Source organism: Puma concolor, chromosome A1 (assembly GCF_028749965.1).
Source record: "Puma concolor isolate L17-30 chromosome A1, mPumCon1.1.hap2, whole genome shotgun sequence".
Classification (NCBI taxonomy): domain Eukaryota; kingdom Metazoa; phylum Chordata; class Mammalia; order Carnivora; family Felidae; genus Puma; species Puma concolor.
The window spans coordinates 222,260,310-222,286,374 of record NC_141667.1 but is presented as its reverse complement, the minus strand read 5'-3'; the positions used below and the strand labels follow the sequence as shown (position 1 = coordinate 222,286,374).

General features: G+C 37.8%; 1 protein-coding gene across 1 annotated transcript in view; it reads left to right on the top strand.

Annotated features, from left to right (window-relative positions):
- The first annotated feature begins 483 nt into the window (after positions 1-483).
- The window catches only part of INTS6 (integrator complex subunit 6), a 91,538-nt gene continuing 65,956 nt past the window's right edge, over positions 484-26,065 (top strand). The window contains exons 1-4 of the mRNA XM_086712678.1: positions 484-1,127; positions 1,521-1,598; positions 2,417-2,566; positions 22,612-22,701. Of these exons, the coding sequence (XP_086568804.1) occupies positions 1,017-1,127; positions 1,521-1,598; positions 2,417-2,566; positions 22,612-22,701 (429 nt within the window). The 5' untranslated portion in view covers positions 484-1,016. The remainder of the gene's footprint in view (positions 1,128-1,520; positions 1,599-2,416; positions 2,567-22,611; positions 22,702-26,065) is intronic.

Below are 26,065 nucleotides of genomic sequence, written 5' to 3'. Positions count from 1 at the left end.
TCACTCGCCCCCGGGGGAAGGGGTTTGATACAGCGACCTCGCAAGGGGAGGTGAGACCAGCCTCCATTTCCCTTCCTCCGACCCCTATCACCTCCAACAGCCAAGGAGAGGCCAGCGGCACTGACGCGCAGACTCACATCCGCGGCCGCCCCGCGCGCGCCGCCGCGGCCCCCTCCCCCACGCCACGGTCTTTCCGCGGTCGGTCCCCGCCCCTTCCCGGAGCCCGCCTCCGCGTCTGCTGGCCCGCCTGCTCGTCCCTTGCGCTCGCTCTCGCGCGCACCCGGTGCCCCGCCTCCGCGCGTGCTCAATAACTGTTCCCGGAGCCGGCCTACAAGCTTCCCCCGCCCCTGAGCTGTTTGAATATGCTAATGAGAAGTATGGGATTAGCCAATAGGATAACGGGGCGGTGCGTCACGTGGCTCGAGGACGTGTCAAGGGGCGGAGCCTCTGCAGACCCTGCCCGAGTTAAAACCGGAGTGTGAGAGAGAAAAGCGCTTCAGTAGCGAGAGGGGCTGAGAAAGTGGTGACACCGCCGGGGTGCGGAGGGAGTCCCTGAAACTTCTCCCAACAGCCCCAGGGCCAATCTCCCCTCAGCCCACTCCCCTCTTCGCCAGCTCCCAGGTCCCCACTCCCTGCACCGGGGGTGGGGTGGGGAGCCAGGCCCGTCTCCCGCTGGGACACACACAGGGGCCGGGAGCGGGGACGGGACCCCCGAGGCGGGGGGGACGGACGGACCGACCGACAGACAGACGGCCGGGCGCCCGCCCCAGCGGGCAGGCAGGCAGGAGGAGGCGGAGGCGGGGGTACGACGGGGAGGACTGGGTCTGGGGAGTTTCCTCTCAACTATCGGGGGAGAAACTCCCCGCAGCCGGAGGAAAGACCCAGACGGTGTTTTCCTCCCGGGGGCCGCGCTCCCCCGCCCCGCGTAGCGGCGGTCGCCGCCGCCGCCACCGGCGCCTCCACCTCTACCATCTCCTCTTTCTCCACCTCGGGCCCCGGTGTCCCCGGCCAGCACTATGCCCATCTTACTGTTCCTGATAGACACGTCTGCCTCTATGAACCAGCGCAGCCATCTGGGCACCACCTACCTGGACACGGCCAAAGGCGCGGTAGAGACCTTCATGAAGGTACCGACTGACCGAGCCCGGGCGGCGACCCGGGCCCGGCGACCCACGGGCGGCAGGGGTGGGGGGGAGGGTGGCCGGGGGCGGCGAGGCGGAGGTGTCGGGGACCTGACTGCGGGAGCTGCCGGGCTCGGGGACCCCCTCCCCCACCGCGCGGGCGGGCGGGCGGGCGGGCGCTGCGAGCCGGGCTCGGCCCAGGCCCGGGCTCCAGGCGGTGTGTGGGGGCCGATCTGTGTGTGGGGGGCGGTGTGGAGGGGTGGCCGCTGCGTGTGCGGTACTGTGGGGGGGGGGAGGGCGGCGGGGCCGCTCGGCGCCCCTTCGCATCGTAACCTCGCTTCTGTGCTTCCCTCTCGCCCGCCCTGTTCCTTCTCCTGTCCCCCACCCGCTCTCCCGCAGCTCCGTGCCCGGGACCCTGCCAGCAGAGGAGACAGGTATATGCTGGTCACTTTCGAAGAGCCGCCCTATGCTATCAAGGTAACAGCCCTCCCCCTTCCCTTCCCTGTTCCTTCCTCGCTCGCCCTCCCCGCCCCCCCATTCACCCTTCATTATGCTCCCCTCCCCCACCCGCTGTGCTCCAGGCGCTGAGGTCTTTTCCCCTGCGGGCTCCCACCCCCTCCCCCGCTCCGGAGCGTCCTGGCGCGGCGCGGAGTCGCTGGGCCACCGCCGTCCCCTCCCCAGCCCGGCCCGGCGGTGGCGGCGGCGGCGGCGGCGGCGCTGCGATCAACATGGCCGACATTTCCCCTCCGCGGCGTGAGCGGCAGCAATGAACTGTGGGGGATATTTATTCAAGTTAGCCCCAGTGACAGCCGGGCCCGGCCGCGCCGAGCCCGGGTTTGCATTAAAGGGGACTCGGCCCGGGGCTCGGCCGCGCTCGCCCTGGTTGGCGAGCGAGCCGGGTGGGGGGCTGCGGAGCTTGGTGTTCGGATTCTTCCTCACAGGGCCGCGGGCCAGTGGGACAGCTGCAGGTTAACTTCAGAAGTCCTGCCCACTTCTGCTTTCCACCAGTACCTTTTGCATGCCCAAATCTTGGGTAGTAGGTTCGGGAGTAAATTTCCCAGGGAAGTTATAAAGTATTAAGGCTGTTAGCCACCAAAAGCTGTAGAGCAAGCAGGTTTATCCTTGGCCACCTTTGAAGAGAGTTTCCTTGGCAGTGATACGGTATTAACACGTTAATCTAACCATACTGTAAAGTGAAGCAAAGCAGCTCCTTGGCGAACGGCATATTGTAACGGCCGCCCATGTGTACATGGCTTTAAAGGATGAAAAAAAAAATTCTTACATTTTCTTTACAGGCCGGATGGAAAGAAAACCATGCAACGTTTATGAATGAACTGAAAAACCTTCAGGCTGAAGGACTTACGACTCTTGGCCAATCCCTAAGGACAGCTTTTGATTTATTAAATTTAAATAGATTAGTAACTGGCATAGACAACTATGGGCAGGTAGGTTGAATATTAAGGTGGAAAAACAGTTGATTTTTCTTTTTGTGGAGAAACACTGTCAAGTCCAAAACCTATATAACATGAAATACAAGTATGAAGCATTTCAGATTAAAGTACGATATGCACATAATACAAAAGTGAAACTGACCATATTTTACTGGCTTTAAAGCCCTCATTTTTTTTTTTTTCTTAAAATGTATTTGTATTCAGAATTAGAGTCTGAATTTTTGTGCTGTAGCATTGACATGAATTTGGTTTTAATCCCTTGAAGTTCACTCAGGTTATAAAAGGGGAAAACTTTCTGCCTCACCACGCTCAGTTTCTGTGATAATCTACCCACAGGCAATTGTGCAACTCCTGCAGTGACTTCTGGACACTAGTTGACTAGTGGTTTTCATTTTTTTATTAGTAAAAACATCAGAGGAATTTTTGTTTTTGTCGGGGTTTAATTTAACCATATTTTATAGTTATTCTGAAAGCTAAGATTTTCATTGGCGTGCAGTAACTGAGTACATTAACATTTTTCAGCTGTTGAAGTATCCACAGTAAGCATCTATGCAGGAAGAATTCTGAATTCGCTTCTGAATTAAATCATGGGTCCAGAGGCTGTTATTTTTGAACTCCATGCTTTTGGAAAAGAGGCTTTTTGAATTTTCTTTATCTCCCCCCCCCCCCCCCCCCAATATGATGGTTCACTATGAAATAAGGCAAAGTAGTCCGTTGTAATTTTTGAGATTGCTGGCCAGGAAAATTAAAGATACTGATGAATGTGTAATGTTACACATAACAAAGGAATATTAGTTCCAAGTTCAATTTTTAAGTTGTAGTGCAGAAACATTATTGCCACAAATGATACATTTAGGAATACATTTTGTTCTTTTCTCAAGGTCCATGAGCCACAATTTTCATGAGTTTGACAAATTTCAGGAAAATTTCCAGTGATTATAACTTTTGGTTGCTTTATATAGGAAGAAACAGAATTATTCCCTTGTTTTAGAAATGTTTATGCTTTGCTTAGTGGTACCTACTGGGCACCTAAACATTTTTGGAAAGGGCTGAATATAATCCTATAGCATTTAAGTGTACATGATTCAGAGTCATTTTGTTCTAGTTTTACTGAATTGCACCTCCATTGTTTAATTCAGTAAGTGCTTATTTTCTTACCACATAAATCTTTAAGTTTTTCTACCCTGTTTTATTTTGCAATATTTGTAATTTTAGGTAGGTTTGTCATGAACTTTTTCTGCCAAGAATCTGTAAAATAGATTTCTTACCCTTTTCTATTTCTTTGTTATTTGTAGTGATATACAGGCCTATTGGTGAAGGTTTTGATCCAAGCTTCTTTGAGTTCAAAGACAAATTTGAAACTTGCCATTATTTGGTTACTCTTAATTTGGTTGTCCGGGTGTCAATGTATGGAAGAACTATTTCCTATTTCTCTGCATCATATTTCATAAGGCATTTACACACATTTACCTCCTGCCACCTATTAAAAATATTTCTTAGGGTGCTTCTTTAGAGAAGCTGATTGTCGTGGAGAGGCTGAGGACATTTGCAATTTAAACTTGTATTTTCCTTTTCCCAGTTGCCATCTTCCACCAGAGAATGCTTAAGTTCTTATCTGTAAAGCGTATGATGTTTGAGGTTGAAGGTGGTCCTGCTGGGCTGTTACCACTTTGACCAAGAGAAGAGCCTGGAGATTAGGATGTTTTTGCATGTTCGGATTTATTAATTCAAGAAGGGGGAGGGATAATGCTTCTCAGTTATTTTGATGAGTAAGCAAGGATGCATGGACTAGTACTAGTGCTTATGTCCTGAATTGGCACATAAAAATGACACTAGCATTAAAATAATTGAGGAAGCCATAATTTTCAAATGAAAATGAGTAAAGCACTTAACTAGAAGAAAACATCTTCCCAGAGATATTTCTCACCATAAGTCTTTATTTCGCTGATTTAAATATTACACATTTTCTGTTAAAGGATAGATTATCAAGAATTTTGGATGTCTCAAATACTTAACACTAAATATAGTTCATGTATTTTCTTTGTTAAGAGTACTTTGTGTTTGCCTGTTTTCTGTGGAATAGTTTTATTCTGTAACCTCAGTGTTTTTACATAAATACTTCCCCTTTCATACTCTACAAGGATCTGTAGGACCCACAGTACTAAATACTTGTATATAATTTTAGTACGTGAAAGGAAATGAGATAACGTGAGCTAGATGAAAGGGACAGAGCATATTTTTAGAGAGCATCTAAAAACATTTATGTACATTTCTGAATGACTTTCTTAAATACCTAAGTGTGGATGTATATGTATATGTATTAGATACCCCCATAGCTACTCCCCCCCCACATACATGTACGTCTGTGATTTTCCATAACTAATCCCAAGGGTATTTTCAATGTCTGTATTGCTTGTGTTAAGTTAGTAAGTATATCTACAAATAAATTGTCTTTGAGGTGTTAGTAATTAGGATACTAACAGAATTTGTAGGGTGTAAGTAAGGTTAAAGTAGCTGAGAAAAAAACGCATCTTGGTGATTGTTTTCTTCAAGCACTTTGGATATCCCAGTAAAAACTTCCTTGCATATAGAAGTCCGTATAAATATTTAATTTTGAAAATCTGTACCATTTGCTGATATTTCTGCAATCATGGAACAAAGTATAGCTTCTTTCTAGTCTTCTCCTTGGATATTATAGCAACGCTTAAATTGCTTATCCTTGCAGCTAAATGTGACACATGTGTTTTTTACATGTATTCACCAGAGTTTCAAATAATGCTGATCTTTTGAGAACCACCGAAAATCTGATGAAGAGAATCCTTGAGCAGTACCTAAAAGCAGATACAATATGTGTTTAATTTTTTAAAGGATTTTCAATGCCAAGTTTTACCTCATTTGAAAAATAGTAACTTTTTAGACAAGATCAAATTGAATGAATCTTAGGGAGAAGAATTTTAACCAGTTTATTCTTCAGCATAAATATTTGTGAACTTAGCAAATTCAGGTAGAGTTCTAATACTACTTTTTTCCTTTTACCCAGGCAGTATCTATTTAGTACTAAGGTAGTACAAAATACAGGCTTTTCTTGTAATGTAGGTGAAGTAATGAAAACTTGATTCCCATTTGGGTTTTTTGTTTCCCTTAGGCTGTCAAGAAATATATTACCAGTAGTTTTATATTTATATTTATTGACCTGTCGACATTTTTTTCAAAAGAAAGTAGATTTTTGTACTGGAACGTGCTTCTGTGCTGAGTATGAACTGGAAAGAGTGGTGAATGGTATCTTGTAAAATTTTTAAGTCCATGAACTTTTTTTCCTAATTTTTAACTTGTGGTAAAAAAAAAAAAAAAAAAAAAAAGAAAACCCACATAATATCAAATTTACCATCTTAACCATTGTTTGTTTGCTTGTTCGTTTATTTAAGTAATCTCTATAACCGTGTGGGGCTTGAACTCAACCCAGAAATCAAGAGTCCCCTGGTCTTCCTACTGAGCCAGCCAGGTGCCTGCTGTCTTAATCGTTTTTAGGTGTACAATTTGGTAGTATTAAGTATATTCACACTGTTTTGCAACCAGTCTCCAGAACTTTTTCATCTTTCATAACTGAAATTTTATACCAGTTGAACATAACTTATTTTTTCCTCCCTCCAGTCCCTGACAACCACAATTCTAATTTCTATCTCTATTTGAATACTCTAGAGATGCCTTATATAAATGGAATCATACAGTGTTAGTCATTTTGTGACTGGCTTATTTCACTTAGCATAATGTCTTCACCATTCATCGCTGTGGTAGCTTATTTCAAGATTTTATACTCCTTCTTAGGACCGAATAATTTTTCATTGTATGTATATACCACGTTTTGCATATCCATTCATCCATGATGGACTTTTGGGTTTCCACCTCTTGGCTATTTTGAATAATGCTGCTATGAACAAGGTGTGCAAATGTCTCTCTGAGATCCTGCTTTCAATTCTTTTGAATATACACCCTGAAGTGGAATTGCTGGATCCTGTAATTTTATTAAATTTTTGAAAAACTCCTCTATTTTGCATAGTGGTTGCAATTGTTTTATATTCCCACTAACAGGGCACAAGAATTGCAATTTCTCCACATGCTTGTCAACACTATTTTCTGTTTTTCTGATTTGGGCCATCATAATAGATATAAGTGATATCTTACTGGTTTATTTGCATTTGCCCAATTATTTATATTGAGCATCTGTTCATATGCTGGTTGGTCATTTGTATATTGGTTTCAGAGAAACGTCTGTTTAAGTTCTTTGCTCATTTTTTAATCAAGTTATTTGGTTTTTGTTGTTGTCGTTGAGTTGTGGGAGTTCTTTAAATATTTTGGATATTAACCCCTTACCAGATACGTGATTTGCAAGTTTTTCTCCCATTTCATGGGTTCCCTTTTCACTCTTGATTGTGTCCTTTGATGACAGAAGTTTTAATTATTGATGGAGTCCAGTTTAATTTTTCTTTTGTTGCCTATGCTTTTGGTATCCTCTCCAAGAAATCATTGCCAAACCCAATGTCTCTGAAGCTTTCCCCCTATATTTTCTTTTAGGAGTTTTAGTTTTAGGTCTTGCATTCCAGTTTTTAATCCATTTTGACTTAATTTTTGTATATGGTGTATGGTAAGGGTCCAACTTCATTCTTCTGCCTGTGGACATGTGGTGGTCCTAGCACCATTTGTTTGAAGAGACTCTCCTTTCCCCCATCGAAAGGCTTTGGCCAGTCCTTGAACTTCTTAGAAACCTCTTAAACTTCAATAATTTTTATTGGCTCATAATTCTTACTGATGGATAGGGGACTCTACAGTCAAATTTGCTTAAAAGTTTTTTCTCTCTTTTTTTAACTGGATAAAAAGCACAGTGGCCAGGAATGTGAAAATTGGAATCCCAGTCCTGACCTTGATACTGAATTACTGTGTAACATGCTTTACCACCCTGTGCCTCTGCTTCTTCATATTCCAGATTACTAATAATGAAGCCATTGTACTGTTTATTATAGAAATGATTAGAGGTTTAAATGGGATGGTATATTACAAATGTACTTTCAAACTTGTCAAGTGCCAAGGAGACACAAAGCTTTCTTTTTTCCCTCAATAGGTTAGTTTGTTTACCTCTAGTTTTCTGTTATTTTTTGACCTTAAATTTGAAATTGTAATTATAAAAATGTGGTGATTTTTAAAGCAGAATTTTATTACATGCTTTGAAATCTAACAGCCTATTAAATATGTATTTTTTTTTCCCCTTGGGCTTTGTATTACTTCCTGAGAAAGCAGTGTGGAAAGTAAATACTATCACTTGGCCGAGGTGTCATAATGGCAGTTGATAAATATGACGAAGCATAGGGATGGTTTGTAAGGTTCAGATAAGTCAGAAAGTCATTCTTTTTTGTAGGAATACAAGTTAGAGAAGAAGGGACCTTTACGTAGAACAAAAGCACATGTTGTAGGATTCTCTCAAATGGGAGCTCCCCCTAGTGCGTTTAAGATGAGATTTACACAAGTTTGTTTTGCAAGGGACCTTTGAGGAACACCTCTGTTGAGTATATCAAGGGACATTTTGATAAGAAGGTTTGAGCTTAAAGTATCATGAAGTGGGTATGATTTATTTCCTATTGAGTATTAGTTTTAAAGGTGGTAATTTAAATGAAAAATTTTAAGACCTAGATTTTATTTTCTTTGAAAACACTTACTGTCACTTTTCTTCATAATTTATGCTCTAAATCTGTTTTCTGAAGGATCAAAAAATTGCTTTGTCATGATCTTTCAAAAGAAAATGAAAAAGGATATCCAAAGGACATTATTGCATTCTTAATTAGAAATTACTGTGTAATTCTTACTGTGTAAGAAATTATAAGTATAAAAAGCAAAAAATAATAGGTTTTACTTCTTCAAAGAGAATTTTATTTTCCCTTCATGCAAGGGAATGTCAATAATTACATATTAAATTATGTACAACTGAAAATTAAAAGGCTGGGAACAAATGTAATATTTGAATGAAAGAATTCTACTTTTCAAGTATTTTAAGTTGATTTAAGGTCATTTGTGGTCAGGAGTAAGGAAAGAACTGTTTAGACACGTTCATGTCATAGGTTTCTACAAAGAGATTGTGCAACATTTTATAACTTGAAATTTCTTTAAATATTTAAAATAACCCTTAGCCAATATAACCCTTCACTCAAGTTTCTAACGTATATGTAAAATCATCTTGGTGGTCTTTTTTCATTTGCTTCAGCAGTGCCCATATGTTACTAGCCCTGTGTTCTTTCATTTAAAAAAAAGTATTGCCCTTATGTAAACTTAATTTTTATTTAGCAGTGTTATTAAGTTTCTTAATTTAAACATGGTCCCAGACCATAGACAAAATACTAAAGTTTTTTGTTTCTGTTTTAGTTTGTCAGAAGAAGCAGATTCTTTTTCCCCCAACTTTTTTATTGAGGTACAACTTAAATACACAAATCTTAAGTGTGAAGCTTAGTGAATTTTTATATACGTTCTTGAGAACAAGATTGAACTTTTGTATCTCCTGACAGAAATTTTCATTGGACTTTATGTATCATTATGACTTTTGTTTTATGGGACTTTAGAATTGCAAGTCCTGTTAGAAGTTTACTCCATCTTCCTCATTCTGTACATGAAGAAAGTAAAGCCCAGAAAAGTTTAGAAGGCTGATTTCTTTACACTTATGAAATATCTTAAAAGATTAAAATTGGTTATGGAACAGTTATACAGATTTTTTTATTAGCAACTTGTATGTTACTAAAGAACAAATTTTATTTACAAGTGTAACCAATAGATAGAAGTCCCTTTTTAGGGGTGTGTCTGTGGTTCTCTACTGGAATATGCTTTCTTCCATTTCCTCTGGTGAAAACCAGGCAATTCATTTTGCCAGTTTGTTACATTTAGCCTTTCTTGTAACACTATGAAAATACTGTTATATGCAGTTGGAGTTCCTCCCCACTCCCTTGGAAAAAAGTTAATATGAACGTTGGGGGCCATGGGGTGGCTCAGTTGATTAAGCGTCCTACTTTCTGGTCATGATCTTGCGATTCATGGGTTCGAGTCCCGTGTCGGGCTCTGTGCTGACAGCTCAGAACCTGGAGCCTGCTTCAGATTCTGTTTCTGTCTCTATCTGCCCCTTCCCTGCTCACAATGGGGAGGGGGCAGAGAGGGAGAGGGAGTGAGAGAGAGAGAGAGAGAGAGAGAGAGAATATGAGAGAGAATCCCAAGCAGGCTCCTCACTGTCAGTGTGGATTCGCTATGGAGCTCTTTGCGGGGCTCAGATTCCCAAACTGTGAGATCACGACCTGAGTGAGCCAAAATCAAGAGTTGGATGCTTAGCCTACCAAGCCACCTAGGCGCCCAGATATAAGATAATTTTGAAAACCTCTTAGCATCGTCTTTTAAGATTTAGAAAACTCTGATTGGTTCTATCTGTTCCCACTCCATCCGTGAGTTCCAGGCCAGTCATGTAAACTCTCAGCCTCAGTTTCCTCCTTAGGAAGATGAGGTGAAAGGATCTATGCTGCAGGATTGTGGTGAAGATTAAGTGGTATGGAATGTAATTTATTGTAACACTTACTCTCATTTTTATGAATTTCCTTTTATTTGCATTTTAAAGACTGGAACTGTGGGCACATGGTATGTTATACAGCTTTCTTCAGTATAAGCAGTGTGGTACAGAAAGAACCGCTTCATTAGAACTGGTCGTGCCTGGCTCTGCCACTTACTAGCTTAGGCTGTATTGACAAGTCCCCTTAGCCTCACTGAACTTCAAATCACTTATCCACCAAATGGTGAAAATAGCGTAATTCTTGGGAATTTTTGTAAGAACTAGAAATATTAATCATTTAGCAAAGTGCCTGTTTGGCACATGGTAGGAACTCAGATGACGATGATTAACTGTCGTGCCCAATGTTATGTTAAACACTTAACAGGGCAAAGCTTTGTAATCCGAAACCTTTGACAGAAGTTCCATAACCCAACATCTATCCATCATAAACATCGTAAGAAGCTAGAATTAGCTAGCCAGTATTTCCAGCTAATGTAAAATTTTGTGCCATAAGGAACAAACATAATGGTTTTGGCTTTAAATTGAAGCTCCAAAAATATTTTACCCTTGGTGTTGAAAAGTTTTTTCTCCAAAATCTCTATTTCTTGTTCAAAAACAGTTTGATAACATATTTAATTTAATAAAGCAAACATGTTTTTCGATTTTCAGAGAAAGAAGGTTTTAATTTTTTGAGGAAACTTAGATCTGAGTCCATTTCTAGGGCTTTGTAAATAGTATATTTTAGAATACGAGTTGGTGTTGGTTGGGATGGGGTGGAGGGAGGATGTTCTTGTACAGAAGAAAGGTCAAATGTGAAATGTTATGATCCCTTTTATTATTTGTAATGTAGATTTATGTGGGAAAAATAGGATAAGCCTAGGAAGGATTTTTTTCTATATGATAATAGTTCTTTTTTAGAGCATACGTGATCTAAAATCCGATGATTGGTATAGTGAGGTATAGTTGCACATAAGAAAATATTTTAACATAAGAATCTTACAATTAAGAGGATTATTTGTAACCAAAGGACAAATTTATATCAGGCTAGTGATGTCTTATCAAGATTTATTCTTGTTCCTATGCACTCTTGCTTTTTTAATCTGTTCCTTAAAAGGATATGGCATTTTAACATTTTCCATTTTTTGCTTTTGCCTAGATAAGCTGAGGGACTCATGGTAAAGGTCCTCAGAAGGATTATATTGTCTGACAAACTGTTACAGTGATGAAAACAGTTCTGAGTATGTGAGAAAAAGTAATTGTAGCATTAGCTATTAGTAATGTACTTTGAAACTCCTCAATGGCAGTATTGATGCTGGCATGTTAAAGGAAACCTCGTTAGATATTAGGAAACCTCAACAAAGTCTTCTGGTTATTTTGTAGTTTGAACACTGGAAGTATACCAACAATTATTCTGAAAGGATTAAAAACAATAGTTTTTGTTTTTTTTTTTAATGTGTATTCATTTTTGAGAGAGAGAGAACAGAGCGTGAGCTGGGGAGGGGCAGACAGAGAGGGAGACAGAATCCAAAGCAGGCTCCAGGCTTTGCGCTGTCAGCACAGAGCCCAACGCAGGGCTTGAACTCCCTGACCTCGAGATCATGACCTGAGCTGAGGTCGCATGCTTCACCGATTGAGCCACCCAGGCGCCTCAACAATAGATTATTTTTAATCCTCAGAATTGAAGATGATTCTGTGTTCTGTGAAAGGTTAGGCTGCAAACCTCAGTAAGTGATGTTACAAAGGCTGCATCTACAAGATGATGACAGCATTCAGTCCTTTTGGATTATTGAGAGTAAGCAAAATGATGTCTTTGTGGCCTCTGATAATGCCTGAGTTGTGGTAATTCCTGGTCATTTATGTACTTTGGCAGGTAAAAGCTAATGTAAAATTTTGAATTTTTGTTGTACAGTTTTAGTTGTCAATCCATTTCTCAAAGCAGCAAGTTAGAAAAACCAAGAAATTGCATTCAGAAAATTGGGCCTAAATCAGATAATAGAGTAAAAAGTCTTTATATGTTGGAGTGCCTGGTGGCTCACTTGATTAAGTGTCAGACTTGATTAAGTGTCAACTCAGGTCGTGATCTTGTGGGTTCGTGGGTTCGAGCCCCGTGTTGGGCTTTGTGCTGACAGCTCAGAGTCTGGAGCCTGCTTCAGAGTCTGTTGTCTCCTCTCTCTCCCCTTCGCCCACTAACGTGCACATGTGCTCTTTCTCTCTCCCTCTCTCTCAAAAAATGAATAAATATTAAAAAAATTTTTTAAAGGTCTTTATATGTAAATTTTATTGTTAATCCAGAAGGGACAATGTCTAATCTCAAACAACATTATATTGAATGTAACTCTTAATGTAATAAAAAAAAGAGTCATTCTTAGAGCTTCCATTTTAATGAGCTTAGAGCAACTATCAAAAACGTGTGACAACTATCCAGTCATTCATATGACCTCTGCTTTTTCATGAGGTTCATTTCTAAGGTAAAACCTTTGTGGATTTGTATGTATAGTTAGAAGGGCTTATATACTTTCCTTGGCAAAAGGCCCAAGTATTATGTGGTTAGTTTCTCGTTTCCTAAACATGTCACCTATTTTGAAAATTTTAAATCTATAAACACTTGGGAAGGGACTTAGTACTAAGCATCAGTAAATGTTTGAGTCAGAGCCTAGGGAGTACAGAGTACAAATACCTTTTGTAATGGATTTGGAGAAATTTTAATAGTTCCTTCTAAAACTTCTGAAATTGGGTTACCATCGTTTCTTTCCTAAAAAGTGAAAATTCATGTTTTTTTTTTTTACAAAGCAGAGCCCCTTAAAACTAATCTCGAATTATGATTTATCCAATTAAATTATTTTCAGTTGGCCTTCAGCTATAGCACATGGGAAAAAATAGACTGTCAATTTTTCCAAGTGCTTATCATGAATTTTTTTTGCTTTATTAAATTTAATGCTTTATTGCTAACTTTACTGACATGAAACATTTATTAGGCAGTTCCTTCTCATTTTCAGTTGTAGTCATGAAGATACTTACATAGAATGCTGTGGTTGAATTCCATCTTCTGTGTAGGAGAGATGATGTGTGTGTGAATGATTTTTTTGTGAACATGTGTGTGGATGTTTAGGAAAAAATAGCTCTTAATAGTTAAAGACATGATTTAACCAGACTTTTGCAAAGGTAATATCTATACATTTGGTGGTAATCAACACCTCAAGGAGATGATTGGTCTGGATAGTATAGGGAGGTCTGTGTGATTTATTGATGTCAAATTAATTTTCAGCATTATTGCTATATATAACTTCATCTGTCTTTGAAAATAGGTTTTCATCCTGGCTTTTTTTTTTTTTTTCTGCCATGTTTGCAACATGTTTACTATTACATTCTTTGCTGGAATTTTTTCCCAAATTAATATTACCTGGTCCATTTAATATAATGAGCATATTAGGTTTTTTTAATCTAGAATGTTAGTATTTTTTTTTAAGTTCATTTATTTTGAGAATGAGAAGAAGCAGGGTGAGGGTCAGAGAGAGGGAGGGAGAGGGAATCCCAAGCAGCACATGAGCTCATCCATGCTCAGCACAGAGCCTGATGCAGGGCTTGATCATGACTGTGAGATCATGACCTGACCCAATGTCAAGAGTTGGACACTTAACCTACTGAACCACACAGGTACCCCCCAATTTTTTTTTTTTTTACTGCTATTACTGTTTAAATATTACGAAAACCAGTTATTTATTTGTAGAATAATCTTATTTAAATTTTAGATTCCAGTTCAAATGTAAAACTCAAATTCTGTGAAGTTATTAAATATTTAATATTTTAGACCTATTGAATTTATATTACTGGTTTTTGATGCAGTATTTCTTAGCCCTGTATGTTATGGAGTTTCCTTAACATTTTTGTCCTAAAGTCAAACTGTTCTTCAGTTGTTACAGTATTTCTTTTTTTCCCCTGTGTTTGTTTATTTTTGAGAAAAAGAGAGCATGATGGGGGAGAGGCAGAGAGAGAATCCCAAGCAGGCTCTGCTGTCAGTGCAGAGCTGACCTGGGGCTCAATCCCATGAACCGCGAGATCACCGACTGAGCCACCAAGGCGCTCCTATAGTATTTCTTACATGATTACTGTTTGGTTTATTAATTGAATCAAATTCTAGGATATTGCTTTTGGTCGTTATATTAAAATAAATATATGGGATTCCCCTGGCTTTTTCTTAAGTCTTATTCCATCTGTTTTTAATGATGCTAATATTTTTAACATAAGGAATTGTATGGTTAGGTAAAGGAACTATATTTGTACACAACTGTATAATGGAATTACTTGAAACTAAAAGAATATATATTTTAATGTGGAATTTTAATTGTTTAATTTTGATGTTTTTCTGTAGTTATAGACCTTAATTTATTCTAAGATGCTAGGTTTTCATACACTAGCAGATTTTTAAAGGTTTATTTTTAGATACTAAGCACATTTTAATTTTGACTACTTGTTTTGAATGTGTAATAAATGCACATGGTTAAAAAGTTCAAGCATTATAGAAAGTTACACAGTTGCTCACTTCCATTGTTCAGAGGCAGCCATGGTTAATCAGTTTGTAATGTATCTTTCAGAGATCTTTTTTTTTTTTTTTAATCTTTTAAAAAAATTATTATTTTTAGAGAGAGTGGGGGAAGTGCAGGGGTGGGGGGAAGAGAGAGAGAGAGGGAGAGGGAGAGAATCTTAAGCAGGCTCCATGGTCAGCGTGGAACCTGATGTGGGGCTCTATTCCATGACCCTGGGATCATGACCTGAGCTGAAATCAAGAGTGGGACACTCAACCAACTGAGCCACCCAGGCTCCCCTTTCAGAGATCTTTTCTATATATTCAGAGGTGCTATTTTTTTTTATAAGCACTAATTTCCTAAGATGAATATTTTAGAGTTTTTTTTTTTATCAAAAGACTCATTTTTGCCATACCACTTGAGATCATAACTATAAAAGTAATAATCTTAAATTCTAAAACAAACATAAAACTTGTAATTCTGGCCTTGGAATATTGATTTAAATATAAGGCTGTCAGGCCTTTATTGACTTAAGTAATTAATATATTTTGTTTGGAATGTTTAATTAACCAGTTGTGATTCATTCCTGTAATATAACGAACCTCCCACCCTTTAAAAGAAGCAAAACTGTATTAACGACAGTGAATTATTGAATAGAAGATATAATTAGCACATCAAAACTGTGATTTCATAGATCTTATTGATATAGTTTGAGGCAAAAATAAAATAACTGACTTCAAGGGAAATATTGAGTACATAAATATTAGTACAGGTAATAAGCAGATATTGACAAAATTCTGGTTGTGGTATGCAGTTGCCTGAAGTTGAGCAATACTGAACTAAATGTTATATATACTAGTTGACTTGTATTTGCAAAGTATGTATTAAAAGCTGCTTTTCTCATTTCTATGTAGTTGTAATTGTGTTTATTATCAGTATTATGACAAGTCTTTGGAAGTGAATTGCATCCTAAGATATTTTTCTTTTAGAAATAAGTTTAAAGGAGATGAATATTATGAAGTAGATGACATCTATATCTAACACAGAACAATAATATTAATATTTCTGTGTTTTATATTTTCTCTATAGAATCTGAATTTTGACAGATTATAAAGGGAGTGTTAGCATTTCTAAATGAGAATGAAGTAGTTGGTCATATTTTAGAGGAACATACATTGTTACCTCTTTTTTAGATATGGTAGTAGAGGAAAATAGGATTGATAATGCCAGCTTTATGTTCTTATTTATGTAGATTTTACAAAGATGTAAATAGGGGACCTAAACATCTAGTTTAGCAACTTAACCGTTAAATAAAAATTTTTAATAGCTGTCCTACTGAGTACTTGTCCAGTGGCATATGCATGAGAACCATTACTAATGCAGTACTTACTTCTCACGGCGATTCTTTCCTCCTCTTAACATAGTTGCTGTTGTTGCTATTACTTAACTTGAAAAGGAAGTTTTAGGTTGAAAAAGCACAGTCTGTTTCTGGAAGTTTCTGATTTTCTTGCTAGGGAATATGCTTTTAGCCTATATGTGTAAGGCGTTATACATCTTAACATCTCTTTGGTTGATTTCTTTTGACTGTACCTTTCTGGGCATATGGCAAAATAACTAGACAATAGTAGGTGTAAGTAGCTGAAAATGCCATCACAGGAGAGCTGGTGGGCTGACATTTGGTGCACATTTTCTCTTCAGTAGCCCCTTTAATCCATGGGAAGAGTAGCTTTGCCATGGCTGTCCTTATGAGGTTGTTCCAAGGACTGATAACATGGAGCATGGTGCACGGGGAGAAAATGAGTCCTTTGGTACCATAGCAGAGATAGCCAATGAAAGTTTTACTGAAGACAGGGGTGCCTTGCTTTTGCTTTGGAAGATAATAGTTAAGACTTATTTAAGGGTACAGTAAAATTCCTGTATCTCTTCCAGCCCCCCCCCACTACATTTTAAATTTATTGGGTAAAATTAAAAATTCTGATTCTGAGAACCGGGTTAGTTTGTATTTGAGGGAAATTTAGCCTTTTATATTTTCAAAAAAATTTTTTTGGAAAATGTTTTAAAATTTTCAAAAACTTTTTTTTTGCAAAAATGAAATGGGTTCTAGTGGGTAAGATTACTTTATTATTATTTTTTTCATTTATTTATTTCTGAGGGACAGAGTGAGACAGAGTGTGAGTGGAGGAAGGGCAGAGAGAGGAGACACAGAATCTGAAGTAGGCTCCGGGCTCTGAGCAAGCATTCAGCACAGAGCCTGATGCGGGGCTTGAACCCACGAAGGGGGCCGAAGTTGGACACTTTTACTGAGCCACCCAGGTGCTCCAAGATTACTTAATTTAACTCTTTAAGTTTTCTTATTGAGATTTTATGCCTTAATTTCATTGTTTTGGCTAACCCCATGGTAATATTAAATTATTGCAAGAACTTAACATTTGCGTTTTATGTTATCTTTAGCAGAATTTTTACCTGAGGTTTTTGACCAGTAGTAAAATCGGTTGTTTTTTTTTTTTTTAATAAATTTTCTAAATGAGAAGATTTCCATTAGTAAATAGGTAGAATATTATACCTTGCACTCTATCCTTTAGGGACATATTTAGATTTCTTTGCACCAAGAAGTACAGCTCTGAGAGAACCATCTGATTTTAATTCTGCTAATGGCAAAAGTAAACTTTTAGTCCCTCTACTGGTTGCCTTTGATGTAGCAGAACCTAATATTACTATTTTTTTGGAGATCTTGTAACTAAGGTAAAAGCTATTTATAACTTTATGACCAAGGTGAATTTTGTGGTCTATTCTAATATGGACTGTCCCCAAATTGAGTGACTTCATAAACATACAAGGAATAAAAACGTAAAGATTTGGGAATTACTGAACTGCATTGGCTTGGCAACAGATAGTTAATGACATTAGAAGTCACAACTTTTGACCTTTGAAATGTTAAATTATTTTTTGTAACACATGAAAATTGTCTCATGATACTGGTAGACAACCAGAAATGTGCTTTAATTTACTGGGTAAAAATGTGTGAGAAAGATGCCAGTTATTTCCTGTGCTTCTGCCAAGCATAAATGCACTTTCACAGGCGGGGGAGGAGCAGTGTAAACTGTATAGAAGAAAACTGTCTTGGAGCAACATCATCTGATCATTTGTTGCAGGTGATTTAGAAATTTATGCTTAAATAAATTTATTCTAACATTTATATTTCTATATAGAGGTAGGGATAATTTGTTCCTGAAGAAATAAAAACTGTCCTCTTGTATATATGTGCAGTAAGTCATTATTATTCTAATTTTTATCATGACTAATCCTATTGTCTTTTTTAGTGTGATTCTTGAAGGGATCTTAGCCATGTTAGGGTTAAATAATTATTTTATTAAATAATTTATTTTATTAAATAATTAAATAATTAGCCATGTTAGGGTTAAATAATTAAATACGTGAAATGAGGATGGTCATATTTTTCTTTACTTTTTTCTACCTTTGATCTTTATCTCAATTTTCCAAAATTTAAAGTCATTAAAGATCTTAGTATTGTTTTACCTTGAGTTTGTACCTATGCTGTCTGAAAGTTGGTTGACGTTTGTTTTCAAAAGTAAACATTCCATTTTGTTTACATTGTATTTTGTTGCAGTGTGTTTTTGTTGGGGAGAGGTATATTGATTTATATATAGAAAATTTAGGGGTACCAGGGTGGCTCAGTCAGTTGAGTGTCTGACTCTTGGTTTTGGCTCAGGTCATGATCCCAGGGTTGTGGAATCAGGCTCTGTGCTAAGTGTGGAGACTACTTGTGATTCTCTCTTTTCTCTCTTAATTACCCTCTGCTCCTATCCCCGGCTCATGGTCTCTTGGTGTCTCTCTCTCTCTCTAAAAAAAAAAAATTTTTTTTTTTGTGGGTGAGAAATCACAAAACAACAGGAAACCAAGTAAAGGAATAGCTCCACTGTAGTTAATTTTGCTGTAGATAGAATATATTAAATAAAACCAAACTGATTGTAACGCTATTCATTATTCTGTGAACATGGCACAGTCTAGGTTCGTGTAGAACTGTATGCAAGAGGATTTAGTTGCTACCAACAGGACTTTTAGATGCTGTGGAAAGACCATGATATTTAGAACTGGAATAAGGTTCTGGCTTTGCTAGTTACCAGCTGGATAACTTTGGATTATATTATTTAATCTTGTGAATATTTTACTGTACCATGTTTTTAGGGTTAAATGAGATCATGTGACTGTTTTATTGTTATTATCAAGTACCTGATTATTAGTAATTTCAGGTATAGTCGCTATGGAGAGTACTATGTGTATGACTCCAGTAAAGTTTCAACTAAAAGTTGGTTATCAAGGAAAGAGTCACTTATATTTTGATGTTTTAATTTAGCTTACATTTTAACTCAAAGGCTTTGCTGAATTATAATACATTTTAACTTGATTTTTAGATATGATGGTCCTTAAAGTATGTACTGGTTTTTGGATGCATATCACCATTCATAAAGTTCAATACGTCATAGATCGTTGTTCTTTAATTACAAATGTAACCGACTGGCCTCTGAAGGATAATTCTCAGTGTGCTTATACAGGAATAAAAATTGATGTCAGACTTTCATTCAGAAAATATAGAAGAAAATTTGAGTTAGGTGCAGAGGTGCTACAGAAGCACTGTTCCAATTATTTGGTCCACATAGTTGTAGGTTAAGGGTAGAAGCAAGATAAAATAATTCTGAAGCTATCAGGATATCTTGGCCTTCTTTATCTCCCTTTGCCAATTTTTGATCTATCGTGGTATTTGTAGAGACCAGGAGAAGAGAGTTCTATGTACATAGGTACATTTATTATTGGTGAGATTGGATTATCAGGCACCTGCTTGTCATATGGCAGCCACTCAGTAAACATTTGAGTGACAAACATGAGTAAATGGAGAGCGGATGGCTAGACTGACACAGGACAGAGGCAGTGTACCCTTGTATCCTAGCAAATTCATGAGTTGTTATGTGTTAAGCTAGGGAAGCACTCATTTATATTGAGATATAGGTAAAGTATCTATATCTTCTTTCAAAGCTTGTTGAAGTTTGAAAAATTCTCAATGGTTCCATGAACTTGGGCAGGTTTGTATTAAACCTCAGTCAGTGAATCAATGAGTATTTTAAGTGCCCAGTGCTTAAATATTTTGTGCTCAGTGCTGAGGAAGAAATAATGACATGCTCCTTGACTTCAGTTTACTCAGAATCAGGAAGCAATGGTGAACAATACAAGACGGTGTATTTTTAAAAAAACTATAGTAAATACACATAACAATTTACCATCTTAACCATTTTTAAGTGTGGAATTTAGTAGTGTTAAGTATATTCACATTATTGTGCAAGGTGTTGTATATTTAAATTAAAAATAATTTGAGAAGGAGAGAGGTTAAATGCAGGGAAGTAGTATTCAAAATGTACTCCATGGGGACGCCTGGGTGGCTCAGTTGGTTAAACATTTGACTCTTGATCTCAGCTCAGGCCTTGATCTCAGGGTTGTGAGTTCAAACCCTGTGTTAGTCTCCACATTGGGCATGGAATGTACTTAAAAAAAAGAGACAAAATGTACTCCGTGACACCACTCCAAATCCAGTTTTATTTGAAGAAACATTCTATGTATCTATATTTTTATTAAGTTTGAAAATTGCCACTATTAGAATTTGGAGAGGGAGAACAATAAATTATTTAAGGGCAGACTAATCAGGGAAGGCTTCACGGAAGAAGAGGACTTAAACTGGGCCTTAAAGAAAAATTCGGAATTGAGTGGGTTGTGGGCAGGGAAAAGGGAAGACATTCTACGAGAGGGAACCAGGTGAAGTTCAGCAGTGACAATGAACATGGCCTGTTTATAGATCTATGAGAAGACTTACATTATTAGAATTTATTATTTATGTTGGGGGTGAATGCTGTGACAGGTAGGATAGTGTAATGTTTCTCCAAATGTATTCCACTTACCATGAATGTTGTGGAGAAGGAAGGGAAGGTAAATTCATGTTTGTTTGTTTTTTTAATCCCCTGCAAGTCTTCTGTAACATTTGGATGCTTCTGTGCACTCGAAATCTTCTAAAAGTTATAGCCAACATATTTTAATTTGACCAGAGGTTGCTTTCCCCATTTGGAATCATTATTTCCTGGACACCTGTTTGAAAAATGTATATACCACCTGCAAGTTGTATGACTTGATCAAGAAATTTAAACTGCCAAATCTCCCCTTCCCACTTTATGAAGATCAGTTAAAATCACAGTGTATGTGAAGTGTTTGTAAATACATTTAACAAATAGAGTATGTGCTGTAATATGCTAGTGACTGAGAGCTATGTAAGTGTAAGGGAAGTTTATTGAACTATAGAATATTACATGCATATAACCCTTCTACATCCTTGCTATTCCAAATATGGTTTGTGGACATTAGCATCTCCTACATTGCAGTCTTGTTAGAAATGTGGAACCTTAGGGGTGCCTGGTACCGGTTAAGCGTCTGACTTCGGCTCGGATCATGATATCTCGGTTCGAGTGTTGGAGCCCTGTGTTGGGCTCTGTGCTGACAGAACAGATTCTGCTTCAGATTCTTGTCTCTCTCTGCCCCTCCCCTGCTCACGCTCTGTCTCTCAAATATAAACAAACACTAGAAAAAAAAATGTGGAACCTACTGAACCAGACCTACTGAATTAGAACATGCATTTTATCAAGATCAAAGTGATTCATATACACATTAAAATTTGTCATATGTTGGGGCGCCTGGGTGGCGCAGTCGGTTAAGCGTCCGACTTCAGCCAGGTCACGATCTCGCGGTCCGTGAGTTCGAGCCCCGCGTCGGGCTCTGGGCTGATGGCTCAGAGCCTGGAGCCTGTTTCTGATTCTGTGTCTCCCTCTCTCTCTGCCCCTCCCCCGTTCATGCTCTGTCTCTCTCTGTCCCAAAAAAATAAATAAATGTTAAAAAAAAAAAAAAAATTAAAAAAAAAAAATTTGTCATATGCTGTTCTGCATCATATCCAGCAAAACTTCATTCCATCCTTTCTTGAATGTGTTAATGGCAGAGAATTTGATAATTTTCAAACACAAGGTTTACTGTCTTGAAATTCTAGCCTTTGGTCATAATTTTGTCTTAAATGTGCCTTAATATCTTAAATGAGAGCCATTTATATGTAAAAGATAAGTTTATGTTTATCTGATTCCCTCATAGAATGTGTCCCTTAAAATTGATGATCATACTGAGTAACTTGGCCAGAGATTTGAGTGGAAGTTACCGAAGTTCTTTCACTTTATATATGGAGCATTTGAGAGTTTTGTGTCACTTGTCTTCCATTGCCTCTGTCACTGTTGTTTTTGTACCTTCTCTTGCCGAGCAATTTAAGTAACCATCCTTCTTAATTTTTCATATTGGGCTATCATTAAATTTCACTAACCTTAGAGTAGCCCTTGTGTTCCCATGGAACCAGATTTTAGAGCTCTTCCATGCATATATCCAGTCACTTGGTTAGATGTTTTGCTTACAGGCATAAATTACATTGCATTGTTATCTTCATGTACTATGTTGCCTTTCTCTTTAACAAGTTTTTCAGAAAAATACTGTCTTTTAATTTTGAATATCTAAATAAGATTATTAGAATTGAGCTATAGAGTTCCTTTTAAAAAATTAAGTACTTTTAGTTATTTAAGTATAAATGCTCACTGTAAAAAATTAAAATGATAGAAAAATGTAGAAAGAAGTGAAAAGTCTAACTTTTCCTCTACCTAATCCCATTTCTTTAAGGTTAACTTCTGTTTAGTGCATGTTTCTTTCTGAACCTTTTTTTAATGTACAAAAGGTATATACAGTATATAAAACTTAATAACAAGAAAAGTGGATTTATACAGTGTTCTAAGAATTGGCTTTTTACTCAGAAAAATTAAGCTGATGTCTAGACCTTAATGTAATTAATGTGTTTTTGACTTTAGGGACGAAACCCTTTTTTTTTGGAGCCAGCAATAATTATTACAATTACTGATGGGAGCAAGCTGACTACTAACAGTGGAGTCCAGGATGAGGTAAGTTATATTCCTATCAGCATAGATTATGCAATTGCAGTTGAAAAATTATTATTTGTATATGTACTGTAGGGTACTGAACACCTTAAATAGGTTTGATTATTTGATGCGGTCTAGAGTCACTTGTCTCCTAGGACTTATCTACCTTCTCTGTTCATAGCAGTGATCTCCAGATTTTCTTGAATAGGAATTTCTGTGAAAAACTTTGAGCCTCCCCCCATTCTCCAACTCCACGTGTATTTTTGAGTTTATGTGAGGGTGACAGTGTCAGTTCATACAGTAAATTTAGTGAAAATGAAATCTTATTTTCAGGTTGAAAAAAAATAGGCACAGCACGCTGATAATTTCTTCCATATCTCAGTGGATTGTCACGTGCACTCTACTGTGGAGACTTCTAGACTAGACTAGAGCAAAGCCAAGAGGAGTTTAAGACTAGGAAAACTGAAGGTTTTTAGACACTTTTATTCAAGTCATGACTTAAAGCTAGCCTCACCTATTCTCTGCTAGCATTCTTTATGCAGAATTGGTTGCGTGTGGTATGATAGAGTGGCTACAATAGACTTATTTTAACTTTAAGCTGTTTTTACTGTAGTATTTGATACAGTTGACCCTTGAACTGTGTGGGGGTTCGGATTGTCGACTCCCTTGTAGTTAAAAATTTGTGTATAGCTTTTGACTGCCCCAAAACTTAACTATTCATAGTCTGCTGTTCATGGGAAGCTTTACCAATAACATAAACAGTCGATTAATCCATATTTTATATGTTATATGCGTTATATACTGTATTCTTAATAATAAAGTAAGCTAGAGAAAAGAAATGTTATTAGGAAAATCATAAGGAAGACAAAATACATTTATAGTGCTGTACTGTGTTTATTGAGAAAAATCTGTATACAAGTGGATGTTTGCAGTTCAAATTTGTGTTCAAGGAGCAACTGTATTTGTTTTTCAGAATATATTGATATAGATGGGAGGTGTTTTAGACTACTTTTTTTTTTTTTTACTGTTTGCATTTGCTTTAGAATCTTAATTCTTGTATTTACAAAGGGCTTAATTAAGTAAGAAGAGTATAGTTTTTAAGTTTAGTAATTTTTAGAAATACTTTCATTCATGTGATGTTGTGGAATGTCACTTGGACACGGAGTCAGGATGCGTGCGTTCTGGTCTTTGTTCGGTTACTTTCTAGCAGTGAACTTTGTACCAGTTACCTAACTTCTCCAATATGCTTTCCTTGTCCATGAAATAAGTTGGCAATTCTTGCCTTACATCATAGTTTTGTTGGAAGACTGAAATGAAATAATATAGGTCAAAGTGCTTGCTAGGCTGTAAAGCAATGAGTGTAGTATTCTATCATGAAACAATGGAACCAGTAGAGTTGTCTTTGCCTGATCTTGAGTTGTGTGGAAGAGAACCAGAATTGTTTTGTTTGAGCAGTTAATGTTAAAGGGAATTTAGGATATAATTCATAGAGATAGAACTGAAAATTTTAGACAGATTAAAATTCATATGAAATAACTTATAGTCTATACATAATTAGTAGCATTGGAATGCTACATAGCTGAACCTAGTGGGTTTTTGGACTTTCTTGAACTAGGTTGACATGCATAGCCAATTATGTCCTGCCACTATCAGGACCCAGGTGGATATTAATTATATATATGAACAAGGAGTAGAAATGTTGCTTAACTTTAAATTTGAAACTTTGAAGTTGATTTTTCCCACTTTACTCTCCTTTTGAAAAATTTGAGAGGAAGATTTAGGTATCAATAATCAAATCAGAGGTATTATTTTTTTTTTTTTTTTAATTTTTTTTTTTTTTTTTTTCAACGTTTATTTATTTTGGGGACAGAGAGAGACAGAGCATGAACGGGGGAGGGGCAGAGAGAGAGGGAGACACAGAATTGGAAACAGGCTCCAGGCTCCGAGCCATCAGCCCAGAGCCTGACGCGGGGCTCGAACTCACAGACCGCGAGATCGTGACCTGGCTGAAGTCGGACGCTTAACCGACTGCGCCACCCAGGCGCCCCACAAATCAGAGGTATTATTATTAGAACCCATAGTAATTTCTTCAACTTTATTTTATATCAATTAAGTCTTCTGGTGGTTTGTTTGTTTCCTTCTTTAATGATTTTGATTTATAGTTGTGATGGCTGACAAAATATTTCTATTTTTTGTAAAATATTCCTACATGTAAGATTATTCATTCAGGATGCTCTGTCTTGCTGCCTTTGTAGAAATGTCCTTTGGGGTACAATATGTTTTGTTCCTATATAACTGGATTCGTCATGTTTATAATATTTGTTTTGTAGGACCTCCTTTAACTTTTAAACATATTTTGAAGTATAAATGGATATTAGAATTGCTCATCTTTCTTCCCAGGTTTTTGGGAGGGATATTGGAGAAATGGGACTGTGTGCTTACAGTAATCTAAAACTACCTGGCAAGTAAGATTGGGAAGATTTTCTTGTGGGCAAGCATCTTCCATTTTAGTTCTCTTGTAGCTTCTATGATAGTTAGCCTAGTACTGTGAACAGAGTTTATATTAAAAAATATTGATTATAGATACTATGGTATGAGTTTGGTAGTCCTCAAGATGAAAATTACTATTATTTATCAGAGGCAGAAGATTCATTTGTTTTAAGGCAAAGGTTTATTTTGCTAATGTAGTTGGAACATAGGTCTGTGAGTTGTTTTGGTTTTCTTTTTTTTTTTTTTTTTTAATTTTTCTTTTTCAACGTTTATTTATTTTTGGGACAGAGAGAGACAGAGCATGAACGGGGGAGGGGCAGAGAGAGAGGGAGACACAGAATCGGAAACAGGCTCCAGGCTCTGAGCCATCAGCCCAGAGCCTGACGCGGGGCTCGAACTCACGGACCGCGAGATCGCGACCTGGCTGAAGTCGGACGCTTAACCGACTGCGCCACCCAGGCGCCCCTTGTTTTGGTTTTCAAGGTTAGGAATGTTTTTGATCCTTTGCACATTTGGTTCTTAATGTCTCAACAAGACTCCTCTTGTGGGGCAGAGAGAATGTACCCTAGTGTGCATATAGTTGAAATGTAATTTTTGCTAAAATATTGGGAAATGTTGGTCTGTTCTAGCCCAAGTAATTAAATTATGTGTTTCATTTTAAGGTGTCTTTCAATTAATAAAAAGTATAAAGATGCTTTTTGTTTGCGTGTGTGTGTGTGTGTGTGTGTGTGTGTCTGTGAGCGCGCATGCACGTGTGCACATGCGTGCTACATGTGATCTATGTTGTCATAATTTCTACTAGACAATGAGAAACAGAATTTTGTCTTTTGTCTCTTCCTCTTCAGATCTCTGAACCTTTGCTTTTGGCAAAACTTGATTCTTTTTTAGATTTATT